This window comes from Cucurbita pepo, chromosome 8, assembly GCF_057944985.1.
Source record: "Cucurbita pepo subsp. pepo isolate OVF chromosome 8, ASM5794498v1, whole genome shotgun sequence".
Classification (NCBI taxonomy): Eukaryota; Viridiplantae; Streptophyta; class Magnoliopsida; order Cucurbitales; family Cucurbitaceae; genus Cucurbita; species Cucurbita pepo.
Genome location: NC_141805.1, coordinates 327,680 through 342,621, shown reverse-complemented (window position 1 = coordinate 342,621; position 14,942 = coordinate 327,680). Strand labels below are relative to the sequence as shown.

The 14,942-nt window shown below is 38.6% G+C and overlaps 2 protein-coding genes across 3 annotated transcripts; both read right to left on the bottom strand.

The window, feature by feature from the left end:
• Positions 1-197: 197 nt before the first annotated feature.
• LOC111800683 (elongation factor) lies at positions 198-6,983 on the bottom strand. Of its 2 annotated transcripts, XR_015422310.1 has the most exons (7): positions 6,627-6,983; positions 5,485-5,888; positions 4,199-4,506; positions 4,044-4,100; positions 3,099-3,571; positions 2,034-2,462; positions 198-1,640 (listed from the first exon to the last, which is right to left on the bottom strand). XR_015422310.1 is itself a non-coding variant. In XM_023684489.2 (6 exons), exons 2-6 carry the CDS (start codon positions 5,733-5,735, stop codon positions 2,145-2,147), a joined length of 1,407 nt encoding a protein of 468 aa, XP_023540257.2. In that variant the 5' UTR covers positions 5,736-5,888; positions 6,627-6,983; the 3' UTR covers positions 1,790-2,144. The 2 variants fall into 2 exon arrangements, 1 of the variants encoding a protein (XP_023540257.2); XM_023684489.2 differs by lacking the exon at positions 198-1,640 and having other exon boundaries at positions 1,790-2,462.
• Positions 6,984-7,591: 608 nt separating this feature from the next.
• On the bottom strand, positions 7,592-13,856 carry LOC111800496 (15-cis-phytoene desaturase, chloroplastic/chromoplastic). Its single transcript, XM_023684213.2, has 15 exons — positions 13,661-13,856; positions 13,162-13,533; positions 12,948-13,080; positions 12,731-12,819; positions 11,634-11,691; positions 11,373-11,528; positions 11,099-11,247; positions 10,245-10,364; positions 9,898-10,111; positions 9,720-9,822; positions 9,561-9,608; positions 8,472-8,517; positions 8,197-8,384; positions 7,907-8,069; positions 7,592-7,782 (listed from the first exon to the last, which is right to left on the bottom strand). Exons 2-15 carry the CDS (start codon positions 13,363-13,365, stop codon positions 7,720-7,722), a joined length of 1,734 nt encoding a protein of 577 aa, XP_023539981.2. The 5' UTR covers positions 13,366-13,533; positions 13,661-13,856; the 3' UTR covers positions 7,592-7,719.
• Positions 13,857-14,942: the final 1,086 nt, after the last annotated feature.

The window sequence follows — 14,942 nt, the reverse complement described above, 5'->3', positions numbered from 1 at the left end:
TTTTTTTCTTTCAAGCATCGTCCCTCGGGAAAGATGTAACACGACCAATCATATATTTAGTAAATACAAAATCTCGATTAATACGAGTCGCTTTAAATAAAGAAAAAAAAAAATAAAAAAAAAAGGGGGCATGCATGGAGGGTTCTTTATTGACTTTTACTTTTCTGTAATGACTGCAAAAGTGAAGATAGAAGGGATCCAAGAAAAAGAAAAATGTCCCTTTTGTCAACACAAAATAATAGCAAAGCCTGTCACCCCATAACTTATATGTTTGGTACATAACAACAACAAACTTTTTTCAATTTTTACTTTTTACTTTTATCCTTGGGGTTTTTATTACCCTCCTCCTCCCCTCCATTTGCTTTCTTTTTACTTCGTGGTCTCAAATTTTCACCTCAACTCGACAAGAGATTGTCGTGCAAAGACAATCACTAGTTATAGGGTTCAACGACAAGAGTTTTGTTGGTTTGCTTTACGGATTTAGATATAGATATGATGTGAAAGATCAAATTCTAGTAGCCAATCTTTTCTCATTTTCAGGCCCTCTCTGCCGAGCCTTTAAGAGTGCTTGCTGTGCTAGGGGTTGAATTCTTCGGAAGCCTCCAAGTGCCAAGCCTTGCACAAGTGCTTGCTGTGTTAGGCCGAAGCCTCGAGTCTTTCCTTTTGAAGGGCTTGAAGTATTAGGGGTTGAATTCCCCATAAGTCTCCAGGTGTGTTGGGAGTTGAATTCTCCAACAGCCTCCAGGTGTGTTGGGAGTTGAATTCTCCAACAGCCTCCAGGTCTTCTGAGTATCTAAACTTTCAATGTTGAGTCGAGTAAATCATTCATCTACTAAACAACACATCAACTAGTCGTTAATCTATCTCGAACTCAGACGTTTACAGAAAAAAAATGGTTAGAAACTAGAAAAGTATTGAGGGTTCATTGGTTTCATGGCTTATTTAATAAAGTCCGTCGTTGCCAACTCCCTGCCTCTTTCTTCTGGTGAAAATTTAATAAAGCTGTTGTTGCAAATTCCAAGGTTTTGCAGAGAACCCCAAATCCCAAAGTCTCTGAGTCAATCTTTTGGCATTAAAAATTTAGAATGTGAGCAAATTTATTGCTCAAAACCAAAATATGAACACAAATACAAAACATATAAACTGTAATGAATCAATGTGTGGATGAAAACGAGACGATCAAAATCTCATCAAACCTATCTTGTACTGAATGAAAAGCTCAGATCTTTTCGTACACTTCACCTTAAAAAAAGTGACCCAAATTAGATAATGATTTCTAGACATTAATGAATGACCAACACAAAATAGATGGAAACGAATCTTTTGTTTAACAGTCCAAAAACAACTCTACAGAGACATAATAATCTAAGTTTAGCAGTCAAAAAGTAGAATGATGTGAATCACCAGCCAAATATCAAGATACTTTTATATCATATCTCTAGCTCAATGTCTTTTCAGCTCAGAAAATGATTCTTAACCATATACTAACCTGATTATGTTCATCAAAATTGCTCAAGATGATAGAGTGGATTCATGACCTGGTATTTCATGATGCAGTTTGTGACCTGCTCAGCAAAGTATGGTGGCATCATGATGCAGTTTATGACGAGAATCATTATCATATTCAGCCTATGAAGTTGCTGAAAAGAGCAAGACAATGATTATAATAGCTTGTATGATAATTGATATCCCAAATACACGATCTTAGAAAGTCTTGAACATACAATTTCAATTGAATCCGATGTCCCTTCTGCAGACAAACAGAACTATCTTCTAACTAAAAGATGAATTCCAGACAAATCTTTAAGAGCATGATTTATTCAAGTAAAGCAGTAATTCAAGGTAAAAAGAGTTGGTAAAAGTTATCTTATTGAGATCTAATACGCCGTATGAGAGAGATCAGGATCAGTTCCCAGTAAACATGATACAGACAACTTACACAAGGGTAAAACTCAGAATCTCTCTCTAACACATTGTGGCAGCAGCAACAACTAAGAGCTGCTTCACACTGGAAGTTGCTTAATAAGACTAACCTGATAAGTGGTCATTCTGTACCTATGCCAGTGGTTAATGGCAAAGTGGAAATTTTACGTCTGACCAGCTACAGATCCTCTAAGAGACAGCTAAAATCACTCTAAAATCACTTACTGGCTATCGGGTTCGCTCGAATGCTTCTTGTTCCAACTACCTGGACCTGCTTTTCTTTCCCCTCTCTTTCTCTTGTTCCTAGGAAAGTTGATATCTGAAGCTAAACATTTTTTAAGAGCTGATTGTTCGTCAGAGACCAAAGCTTTTCCCATAGGATCAGGTTGTGTAGTTGGAACTGAGCTGAGACTGGTGCCTTCACTTTGCTTGCCTTTTTCTGGTTTTTCATGTTTTTCCACGGGCTGTGCAACAATCGTGTCATGTGTGTTTCTCTCTGCCTCAGCCAACTCATTGTGTATCAGCACATTAGTAACAATCTGCAAAAGGTTGGTTAGTTTGATGTTTGAGGCAGGAATTAATTGATTTTCTACTTAAGAGAAAGGCAGTGACCATGAGACAGAAATTCACATGAACAGTATAGCTTCTTAAGAGCTAAAAAATCTATTCTCATGAAAACGAGTAGTTAAAAGACGTAAATTTCATTTCATAGACATGCAATACATTAATGAGGTCAAATGAAGACAGACCATGAGACAGAAGTCCAAGCGTGCAATATCATTCTCATGAAAGCAAGTGATTAAGAAATCTATTCCATATACATGCAGTATATCAAAGAGATCAAAGGAAGAGGAGACCAAAATTTTCCAGAAATTTGTTTTTAGAAGATGAAGGAACAGGGGATGGAACCCTGTACCTCTGCATGCAGAGCTGGTTCTAACATTTGAGCTACATCCCCTAATGTGGAGAAAGGTAAAAGAAAGTACAGAAAAGTCAAACAACCAGATGACTTCTTTGTAACTGAGGGAAGAAATGACCATTTCTAATATAAACGTACTTCAAAAAGAAAAAAGCAAACATATTTGGCAGATTTCACACTAAAAATTGTCTCTAGCATCACAACATCAGAAAGTGGTGTAAGAGAAATTAATTAGCTCAACATCAAGAATTCTTACATCCTCAGTTGAATCCCCAATTTGTGGTAGCGGAATTGAAACCTCTGTAGCAGTCAAGAGACCTACTGTACTTTCAATAATATCAGGGACTAGTATTGCCTCCCCATAGCTTGAAATAGCACTTTCAGGCTTCATCAGCTCACCAATATCACACCCTGATATATGTTGAGTTGAGGCGCCCATAACTCCAACTGATAATTCTCCATTACCAGCTGAGAACGTAGGAGTAGGGGCAGAGCTGGTCTGTGCCTCACAAGGTGCAAGAAGGCTCAGATTCTCTGAGGAAGAAAATTTTGAAGCATTTTTGGACATCACCTTATCCATTTGACCCTTTAGCTTGTGAAGTCGAGAGTGCACCACCTCAATTTTCCAGAGCACTTGCTCCAAAGAACTATTAGTGTCTCTGAACTCGAGAACAGAGTCATTATTAATCCCAAATTTGTCATCAGAATCAGCATTTTTCTCCATTTTCACTGATCCAATAATAACAGAAAGCCAACTTTCAGTTTCAGAATATTCAAGTATGAAGAACTTAAGGATGGTAACTAAACCAAGAAAGAAGCAAAAGAATGATACAGCCGGTCTGTTTATTAATCAGAGATTAAAATAAGATAAATATTCAATTGTTCAATTGGGCATATCAGTCACGATATGATAGAGAAGAGGATATTTAAGTTAAATGCATTCAAAACTACACGAGTAGGAAAAAGTATACTGTCGTTTGAACGAACATTCTCTTTAAGCTTTTAGAGAGAGAATGAAATTGAAAATAGAGTTTTTTTTGTCCAATGTATAAAACAATTGAATATTGCCTTTATTCAATATACTACTCGCTAGGTTCAAATATTCGGTGCAAGTGTCTTGCTTGACCTCCCCATTGGCTATCATCACCAAGAAATATTGCATACCATATAGATAATACAGGTAACAGCAGAAATACTTTACCTGGATTAGCAAATTCATCAGCTACAGAGGTACCATCTAGTTCAGCTTTCTTATTTTCTGTATTAAAAAACAAAAGTTACCAGACGATACAATTGCAGTTAGAGAGAGAAGGAAGGTGAAAAAACAAGTTATAACTAGAGGGATAAAGCTGGTACCATAGTAGGAAAAAAGGTTATGCTGTGACATATAGGATGATATATCATTTGTATCTTCAGCTCTCTTTCGTTTTCTTCTCTTCATTGCCTTTCTTCTATAATATGGGCTAGAAAATGGAAATGCTTTTGAAGAAAAATCCTCCATTGTTGGATCAAGGCCTAAATTCTTTCCTTGTTCATATACTGCAAGTGCTCTGGAATATTTCAATGCCTGTGACTCAATTTCTTTAATTCTCAATTCTGTCCACTTGCAGCGCCACATTAGAGGGCGGATGAAATTTTGCCAGTGATTTGTTAACTTCCTCTTCCTACAAAAAGAGCAGAGCCAGTTGAACAAGCTTTAATCAAGACAATATATATATATATATATATATATGAAAGAGTACATAAGACCACAAAGAGATCGGCAACACAGGCTAAAAGTCCAATATTTTGAACTTGTACCTTGGACACTAAGCACATAAGATATCTTTGCATAGGGAATGAAATTCTATCAAGGCCAATAAAATTGAGAATGAATTTTATCACAACCAAAATATCTTCTAAGCCCACATACATGTATTTAAAACTTTCTATTGAAGGTATGTAATTTATTGCTTTTACATAAAAGCCCATCTATCATTACTTACATTTATCTCAAATATTATTTAAGTCTTCAACCACCCATTAGTTAACCTGTCAAATGATACAGTTTCTCCATTTAAGAATGGAAAGTGATATCTCCAACAGAAACCATCAACTACCTAAATAGGTTCACTGAACGCATCCTTGATGGAAATATCAAATCTTCGAATAAATGCTATCCACCTATGATGTATGCAGGACAAGTTCTTTTGCCCATTTTAAAATTTTGCTTTGTTTTTCTTCTTCCGTAGTTGTTTTCTTACCCCCAATTGATATTCTTGACAGTTTCTTCCACTTTCTCATGGGTAGTTCTTCTTCAAAAATGTTTTCTTTCCTTCACTTACGGAAAGGGTTTATTTAAACATGTCAATGCAAGGGAAAGGTTGCTAAATTAAGCATTGCAGCCATCCCATTCCTTCTATTGGGAAATGGTCTATACAAAAAAAAAATTGCATATTTAAATTTCAAAGATCAGGTGTTTATAATTTATAGATGTCATTAAGTAGTGCAACCAAGACCAACTGAAGCGTTCCAGAAAAGTGAAAAGCAAGGGTATCATGTTAACTCAGAATCATGCAACTTTCATTTAGTTTTTCTTATAACAAAATATATACGATAACTCTAAAACATAGATTATAATTGCAGCCAAAAGAAAAAGGGACCTTATTGGAAGTGCACTGCTAAATGAACCAAATGCGGGTGGCAAGCCAATGTCTCCAAAAAATTGAGTTTCTACTTCTCCTTCGTTGAATTCTGCACAATTGTCTGTATCAGATGTCTCAGCAAATGAGCTTGAATATTCAGTTGCATCAGGGTCTTCTTTCCCACAAAATTTGGGATCAGTTTTATTTGAACATTCAATTATATCAACCTCTAAATCCTCCCGGCACTTCGCTTTGCTATGAGTTTCCATTCCCAGAAACGGTTCACTAGACTAGCTCCTCCCCCTGCCCTTCCCACATGAATTTACCATGAAAATCTCCTACTTAATACGTGCAGCATTTTCTTTAATCCATTATCTAGTGCAGATACAGGTCCACCAAGGGTTAAGGAATGACACTATGTTCTGTCAAAAAAAGTCCAAAATAAAACGTATTTATACACCATGAAATCAAATTTAATTAGGTGATAGTGGACACTGAATTCAATGTGCAAGATTTAAACTGGCACTCCATTTCACATCAACTATGCAAACATTTACATGACAAATAAATCCCACAACCTCATGATACCTTATCCCCAATAATTCAATGGTTCCCAAGTCATCCCATACTAGTCACTTAAACAACGCGCTACCAACCCTTCAAAACGAGAAGTTAGGGGTGTTAATTCTTTCTTATGCAACGGAACAACAGACCCACAAATCCTTTACAGTGACAATTGTTTCAAGTTCTTCATAAGTCAAGTTAAAATGATTCTCGCCTAGCTTCACAAAAATAAGCAGCCTAGAAAACGCTCAAAACTTCCCGCATCTTGTAAATCAAATTTGCGCAACGATAGAGCCTAAATTAGAACGTCTAGCAGACTAATTACGCTGAACATCCATTATTTCACTAACAAATCGAACACCAAAAGCTGCACTGTTCTTTCATCTTAATTCCATCCAAATTTAAAATTCAAATATCAGACAGTTCACTTCAGTAAATTCAGACCAAAACATGCAAAAACAATCCACGTAGAAGTTCACACAATAAAGAGAAGGAAAAAAAAAAAAAACAAAACCAGAATTCCAAGAACCAAAAAGAAAAAAAAAAAAAAAACCAAAATCATAGCACCTCACACATTCAGTACAAAAGAACTTTACCCAAGAACACCAAGAAAATGCGCAAATGAACTTGAATTTCCAAACCCAGAAACAGCATCACCTCAAAGATCCCATAAGAACAAGGAAACAAAATGATTACAGAACACGGGTCAGAGGACACAAACAGAGACAGAAAATGCAGCAGGCCCAAGAAGGGAAGAAGCAGAGGAGGCCAGAGAGAGTAATGTAGAAAGGCGAGGGAGTAAAGGAAAGAAAACTATGGGGGAGCAATGAAACGAGAGAGAAAACGAGAGACAAGGAGAGACGAGAAAGGCGGGAGCGCGGGAGAGAGTGATCAGAGAGAGAAATTTCGGCGCGGCTAGAAGAAGAGAGAGGTAGCAGAGAAGTTAACGTTATAAACCTAAACCCCATAAGCGTTTAGCTTTGCATTAACGGAGGGAATAAAACATTTCCCGCTTATACTTCGCACGTGCTAAATCTGTTCATTTTATTTTGTTTAACTACAAAATTAATTTTTATTTTATTTTATTAAATTAATGGATTTAAGTAAGATTAAGTTAATTAAATTATTGTGTTTTTAAAATATTTTTAATTTGTATGATCGAGGAATCAAATGGGTGTCTTCTTGCAGAGAAAAAAGAAACTACGCACTGATGAAACTACGCACTGATGTTGGCCAAGTCACTTATACTCTAATCACGTTGAAATAATTCATCGAGTTTGTAAAGAGCTTAGAACGCTGAAATAAGTAAACGGGACGTTTTATGGCCAAGATCGCCCCCTAGGGGATCAACCCTCTTGGAGGACTAGTGGGGTTGCTTATTAATATTGGGATCGGCCCTGCATGGCCAAGGATGACCTCTAAGGTCCTTTCTAGAGAGCTAAGGTCAATCGCTATTGCTTATTAATATTGGGATCGGCCCTGCATGGCCAAGGATGACCCCTAAGGTCCTTTCTAGAGAGCTAAGGTCAATCTCTATGGAGGCTTATAACGACTCGATCGATGAGTATATAATATGCTATATTTGATTAGATTTAAATGTAAATATAGTCGTATTTACATTTTTTAATATTACATAAATGAGTAATCAAAATATCATGTGAAGGTACTTTTGATCTTGTTATGTTCTAGTCAACGAACACCAGCAGCCTCGGCGACTCGTCGTTGCTCTCGAGCAACTAGCATTTCATAATCCTGCAATATGGAATACACGACATCGATGTGAACGCATATCATCGATATTTACACCTGTAGATGTATCTCCACCATTGCTGGAAAATACTATCTAGGGAAAGGATACAAGAGCCAGGGAAACTACCTTCACAATAGCCTGTGCACAAAGCTTTCCTGAAAGAACAGCACCTTCCATAGAAGCTAAATACTTTTGTTTTGTGTAGTCGCCAGCTAAATAAAATCCCTCAATAGGAGATCGTTGTAAGGGGCGACACGGTTCACAGTCGGGCACCGTCTTATAAACGGACCTATAACCAATATCCAATTAGGCTGTCAATCAAAAACTGTACAGTACAAACAGTAGAACAATATATATGTATGCCAATTATTCTAGAATCGAGCGAGCAGACTCTCGGTTAACGATTCTACGTTTACCTTGGCGTTTTAACGACGTGGTACTTTACTATCTTAGCTCTGCTCTGATCAGCTGAAATTTCATCAGGAAATAGTTTAGCTAGCTCCACCATTGTGGCATCAATAATTTCTGAGTCACTCCGGGAAATCCACTCTTCTGCAGGTGCAAAGACTAGTTCCAACATGGACTGGTTCGGATTGTAATATTCCTGTGTCAACAAAACATTTGACAATATCACAGCTGGTCGGGATACTAAACGACCAGTGACGAGGATATCGAAAGCTCTAAAATATACCTTGCATGTGACTGACATGTCAGCATACACACTAAGAAGCGGACTCCTGCATTCAGGTAAAGAAATACAAAATACTTAGTGTCTGGGGTAAATGTAACGGCCCAAGCCCACTGCTAGTAGATATTGTCCGCTTTAGTTTGTTATGTATCGCATCTGTTAGGGAGAGGTTTCCGCATCCTTATAAGGAATGTTTCGTTCCCCTGTCCATCTCACAATCCACCTCCTCTTGGGGGCCCAGCGTCCTAGCTGGCACACCGCTCAGTGTCTAGCTCTGATACCATTTGTAACAGCCCAAGCCCACCGCTAGCAAATATTGTCCGCTTTGGCTCGTTACGTATCGTCGTCAGCCTCACGGTTTTAAAACGCGTCTATTAGGGAGAAGCTTTCACATTCTTATAAGGAATGCTTTGTGACCCTCTCCAACCGATGTAGGATCTCACAATCCACCTCCTCTTGGAGGGCCAGTGTCCTCGCTGGCACACCGCTCGGTGTCTGGCTCTGATACCATTTGTAATAGCCCAAGACCACCACTACCAAATATTGTCCGTTTTGGCTCGTTACGTATCGCTGTCAGCCTCACGATTTTAAAACGCGTCTATTAGGGAGAAGTTTCCACATTCTTATAAGGAATGCTTTGTTACCCTCTCCAACCGATATAGGATCTCACAATCCACCTCCTCTTGGGGGGCCAGCATCCTCGCTGGCATACCCCTCAGTATCTGGCTCTGATACCATTTGTGACATCCCAAGCCCAAGCCCACCGCTAGCATATATTGTCCACTTCGGCTCGTTACTTATCGCCGTCAGCCTCACAGTTTTAAAACACGTCTATCAGGGAGAGATTTTCACATCCTTATAAAAAATGCTTCGTTCCCCTCTCCAACCGACGTGGGATCTCACGTCTTCACGGAAACTTACCACCTAAGACATTAAATTTAACATGCTTGTGGACTAGCTTATTGGTTTAATCGATCTTTCTTTCGCTTTCCGGGGAAGGGGTTATAGTTTGCCCAAGAACAGTACATTATGCAATACAAAAACAGTGCTATCCTCTAAAACAGAACAAGCTAACACGAATAAAGAAAGCACCTGCTAAAAAGTAAGTGATCATATGTGTTCTTCAGTTTCCTGTCAAACCTGCAAACAAAAGTAATATCACCCTATTACTGATAATAGAAAACCACACACATTTTATTACATAGTTATTGAGATATGAATGAATCTCAGAGATGTGGAGGGTACTATTACCATATATGGACATTGATAACTGGAACTCCAACCAATTTTTCCAGCTTTTTGAAGTATGTAATCTTTTTCCAGTCATTAGGCAAAAGAAGCTTGAAGATATCAACTGCTTGAACAGATGGATATCAATTTAAGTGAAGTTCAAGAATTATAAGATATTACCAATAAGCATGCTACTCACCAGGAGTGGCAAAGACATATGCATCTCCTTCAATTACATTCCCATCGCTTAACAAGAACTTCTTCACTGTTCCATCATTGTTTAACTCGATTTTTTGTATTCTTGAATTAAGTCGCACTTCACCACCCAATGATCGAATATGCTCGACAATTGGCTCGCAAAGTCTCTCGGGTGGATTTCCATCCAAGAAAGCCATCTTAGAGCCATGCTTTTCCTAAAGGAATTACATGTATGAGAATTAGAGAAGGTCAGTAGCAGAAAGGAATGCTATGAACTTTGTAATGGTGTGAACATTTACACCAATGAAATAGATTCAATAATCTTATTGTTCAAAGAAATAATCATACCTGAAGAAATCGATTCAGAGCAATCAAAATGCATTGCATAGAAAGTTCATCGGGGTTAATGAAATTTAGAGCCTTTGACATAGCAATAAACACCTCAGTTGTTACACGATCAGGTACTCCCTAGAAAACAGCAAAAGTAAGTGCCAAAGAAGGCATTGTTTTAGCAAAACTAGTGATTTATCACACTGTAAAATCAACGTTATGGACAGAATCCAGAGAAAGAATTCTGGTTTACGATCTCCTCCTCGTAATCTATCATGTGCAATCAAGCCATGGAAACATATTGTGAGATCCTACGTTGGTTGGAGAGGAGAACGAAGCATTCTTTATAAGGGTGAGGAAACCTCTCCCTAGCAGACGCATTTTAAAAACCATGAAGAGAAGTCCGAAAGTGAAAACTAAAAGAGAACAATATCTGCTAGCGGTGGGCTTTTACAAATGGTATTAGAGCCAGACACCAAGCGATGTGCCAGCGAGGATGTTGAGCCCCGAAGAGGGTGGACACGAGGCAGTGTGCCAGCAAGGACGCTGGACCCCGAAGATGGGTGGATTGGGGGGTCCCACATCATTGGAGAAGGGAACGAGTGCCAGGTGGATTTTGAGATCCTACGTCAGTTGGGGATGAGAACAAAGCATTCTTATAAGGGTGTGGAAACCTCTTCCTAGTAGACGCGTTTTAAAAACCTTGAGGGGGAAGCCCGAAAGGGAAAGCCCAAAGAGGACAATATCTGCTAGCAGCGGGTTTGGGCCGTTACATTTCCATTGGCAATGGTAACACCTAGAATCTGAGATTTTCTTCTTAAAATCTATGTTGCTAAGAGATTCAATACAAGATTATGGCATTCGAATCATACCCGACTTCTCATCCACTCTTGCACAGTTAAATTATCTTGAGCCTCGACATAAGATTGCCCACCAAGCATTGCTGGCAAGAGCCCAATCGCAAATTTAATTTTCTCTGGCCACGTAAGCATCTCGTTGTTCCTTAAAATGGCCCATATCCCTGCCAGTAATTCTCACATTTTAGGAAACATGGATTGGTTGCATCACAAAATATTTCAAGAGACCAACACAGGAAACAAGCACATGAAGTAATGCATACAACCAGCACCATTGGCACATGCCTACCATTTATGGGTGCAGGAAGTACTTCAGGGAAATCGAATCGACTGAACTCCCCCGGCTTGTTTGGCATAGCAAATATCATTGAATGTTCCTTCCACTGCAATCGGTCGTTGATTCCAAGTTCCCCGAACAAGTTCTGCACATTGGGATAAGCCCCAACTTTCCAGCAAGAAAAAAGAAAGGATCCGAAATTAGCATCCCAACTTTCTAACGTCAACTGGTCGTATCAACACGAGGAACATAAATTATCAGGATAATACTTACAAAATATGTGCAGGCCAGTTTCGTACCAGTCTCCATCGTTATCTTTCCAAGCAGCTACCTAGAAAGAGCGAACCAAATTTTATAGGAAAAATCAAGATTCCACAAAAAGAGTTATGCTTACAATAAAATTTGTAGGACTGCCTCAAAGATAAACTTGAGTCACCAAGCAAATAGAAAAAAAGGAAAATCCCGGGAAACCGTGATGAAAATGTCAACTAAGGGAGTCGTCAAGGAGGTGGAGGAAGTAACAGTGTTACCACTGACACTCCTTGTAAGATCCCACATCGGTTGGGAAGGAGAACGAAACATTCTTTATAAGGATGTGGAAACAGCAGACACGTTTTAAAAACCTTGAGGGGAAGGCCGAAAGGGAAAGCCCAAAGAGGACAAGATCTGCTAGTGGTGGGCTTGGGTCGTTACGCTCCTATATATGATAATTGTTATCTAAAAAACTAGATACGTCGTTCTGTTAAGTGAAAATCTAGATGGTTGGCCATAGATAATGGAATATCGCTTTGTTTCAATTGATAGTCCCATAAAACAGCATGGATGATCAAAGATGTTACATTTCTCATGTTGCCACGCCGAAAAACGTAACCTTCTAATACGACCCTTGGCTTACTTTAGTCACATCCTACACCCAAATGAAAGAATACAAGAAACGAGCCTGAAAGTAAGAAAAAGGAGACCAAAAACTAACTACAAAAAGAGACTTTAATCCAAAAGAACATGAAATACCATAATTATAACAAGTCAAAATGACTAATGCCCACAAGGAAGCACTAAATCTAACAGCTCTCAAACCTCCTCATCCTATCACTACTTTCCCAAACGAGCTCATGAGAATTCAAGGTATAACCAAACTCATTCCTATTGTCTTGGAAGTTCTGGTGCAATAGATGGGCACTCGCCATCCTTGATGCTACATCGGAAAGGGCTCCGGTCCGAGATACCCTAGTTTATCCTTCACTATATTTAAAATGGAATACAAAATTCCTGGAACAATATAACTATAGAGTCAATAATGAATATGACATTAAGATGACAACAAGACAAGGAACTCAACCAGGAAACAATATTGTTTTCAGCAGGCATACCTTCCCACCTAAAACGTCTCGAGCTTCTAGTAGAACAGGTATGTGGCCAGCATCTGCCAAATATTTTGCTGTCGATAAACCAGCCAATCCTATACAGATCAAAAGCATAATTATACCAACCAATATAAAGAAACGAACTAACACGTTCTATAATCGGTATCATCTATCTCGTTTTCGATAAGAAGTTCAGTCAAGCTAGGCAAGGAGAGTTCCTGACCTGCACCAGCAATCACTATTTTCAACGGTTTACTTGGACGTTTAGAAGTACGAAAACTCGCAGATAAGGACGCTGCTTCAATGAAATTAACAGTATCATCAATCTGTGGTCTAGGGTAATCCACACAGACTACCTGTTCATGAAAGAAAAAGATAACAGTAACTAATTCCATTCAACGACGTCAAGCGAAACAAAATAGTCTTCGATGACGAACCTTTAGAGGTGGAATCCCCTTAGCCAGTTTCCTATTAACATGTCTGGCAGAAACTTTCAAACCTTCGCCCACAAACTCACTACCCCAAAATGCTAAAGCATTGCTTTTCTCACAAGTAAATGGAGAACAGCATCTTGATGTTGATTTTGGGATGCCCTTTTGGCACCTCAAGTTCAGAGCAGAGACAGACCCACATAGTGACATTTCACCAAAAATCTCACACAAGCTCAGAAACGGAAGCAGACAACTATTAATCCTTCAACGGAGACCAAGAATTTCAGAACCAAAATCAAAAGACACTAATAGCACATAAACGGTACACCACAGAGCAATAAATCCACTTCTCCGGCCACCACGGTTCTAGGTTACACTCTGACAAGCAATGATATCAAAAACAACACCGTCCATATCAATTCTACGAAAAGGGTATATCAAATATCCAAAGAAAACGATGAAATCGAAGTGGGGGATGAAAACCCATGAAGAAATCATCACTTACCAGCGGAGAAATGGGCAGATTAGAGTAGGCAAGCACTCCGATTGTGTTCAATGGAAAATGGAAGTGGTAGTGGCGGATGTGGGCAAAGCACTTTCCTACACATCTTCTTTCACAGACTGAAATTGGGCGGTTTCCATTTTCGGCTCTTATCCCCCCATTGTGATGAAAGCCTGTTTGGTCGTTTCCCAGCTACGTGGCTTTGCCTGCCCTTCAAGCATATTCTGGTTGGTTAATTTCTCTCATTAATTTTTAATCCACTTTCGGTTAGTCCATACTTATTACATGTCCTGTGTATAATCACGTTGGATTTAACATTGAAACTTTATATCTCAACCAACACCTCAAAATTTTAATTTCCCACCTCCAAATATTGCTAAACTCGAAACCAAAACTTTAAAGATCAATTTTTTACTGATATTTTTAAATTTGTAGGCAATTTATCGAGCTTCTTATGTTATCAATTCGACAGGTTTAAATTTTTTGTGATATTTAAGTGAGTCAGAATGTCCATTTAAAGGATGACATTTTAACAGACGTTCACTGTATTAAGATTTAATTCATACACTTACATCAACCAATTTCTAATGTTATATTGAATATAAGTTATTAACGTGTTTGACATGATTATAATAAAGAAACAGCAGACAAATAATAAATAATATTCCTATTTCAAATTTATTATATTTGTCTTCTTTTAATTTTCATTAATATCGTATCATTACAAATAAATAGAAAAATTCAGATCTAAAGACGTAAATATCCGAATTTCTCATACTTAAATGTCGCTAAAATAAAAAAAACCTTTGACCATTTTGGTCTTTTGACACTTTAACTATAAATAATAAAAAAATACATCAAATGAATTGAAAAAACGAACAGAGGGAGAAAAGGAAGATGGGCTTCAGCAAAGCTCTGGTACGGCGAACGACGGCCGGTTGGCGGCGGAGAAATCAGTGGCCGGGACCTTTGGGGCTGGGGCCGGACGACAAGCGGCCGAGCCAACACGACACCGTATTCTTCGCATGCTCGTAAGCCGACGGGTACATCTCCAAGTGATTGGCGCTCGCAAAGTCTCCGGGCACTATTCTGGCGGCGTCAACGGCGGGGCTGTTGCTCAGAAACGCCACAGCGACAACGAGGATCATTAAAACAACACCCAATTTCCCGAAATTCATTTTGGGGGTCTTTGACTTGAAGTTGGATCTGGAATGAAGGTAAGGTGTTCGACGATTTGTCTGAGAGAAGTTTTAGTTCAAAGAAGTGGATAGTGAAATGAAGGGAA

What these genes read in the sequence shown, in the direction of transcription:
- LOC111800683 (XM_023684489.2), bottom strand. Translation starts at nt 5,735, where the DNA reads ATGGAAACTCATAGCAAAGCGAAGTGCCGGGAGGATTTAGAGGTTGAT. An exon ending in AGCAGTGCACTTCCAATAAG is followed by an intron (nt 4,507 to 5,484) that starts GTCCCTTTTTCT and finishes CTCTTTTTGTAG; the next exon opens with GAAGAGGAAGTTAACAAATC. An exon ending in TGATGAATTTGCTAATCCAG is followed by an intron (nt 3,572 to 4,043) that starts GTAAAGTATTTC and finishes TTATTGGATCAG; the next exon opens with TGAAAATGGAGAAAAATGCT.
- LOC111800496 (XM_023684213.2), bottom strand. Translation starts at nt 13,365, where the DNA reads ATGTCACTATGTGGGTCTGTCTCTGCTCTGAACTTGAGGTGCCAAAAG. An exon ending in AGGGGATTCCACCTCTAAAG is followed by an intron (nt 13,081 to 13,161) that starts GTTCGTCATCGA and finishes TTTCATGAACAG; the next exon opens with GTAGTCTGTGTGGATTACCC. An exon ending in GTGCACAGGCTATTGTGAAG is followed by an intron (nt 7,783 to 7,906) that starts GTAGTTTCCCTG and finishes TCCATATTGCAG; the next exon opens with GATTATGAAATGCTAGTTGC.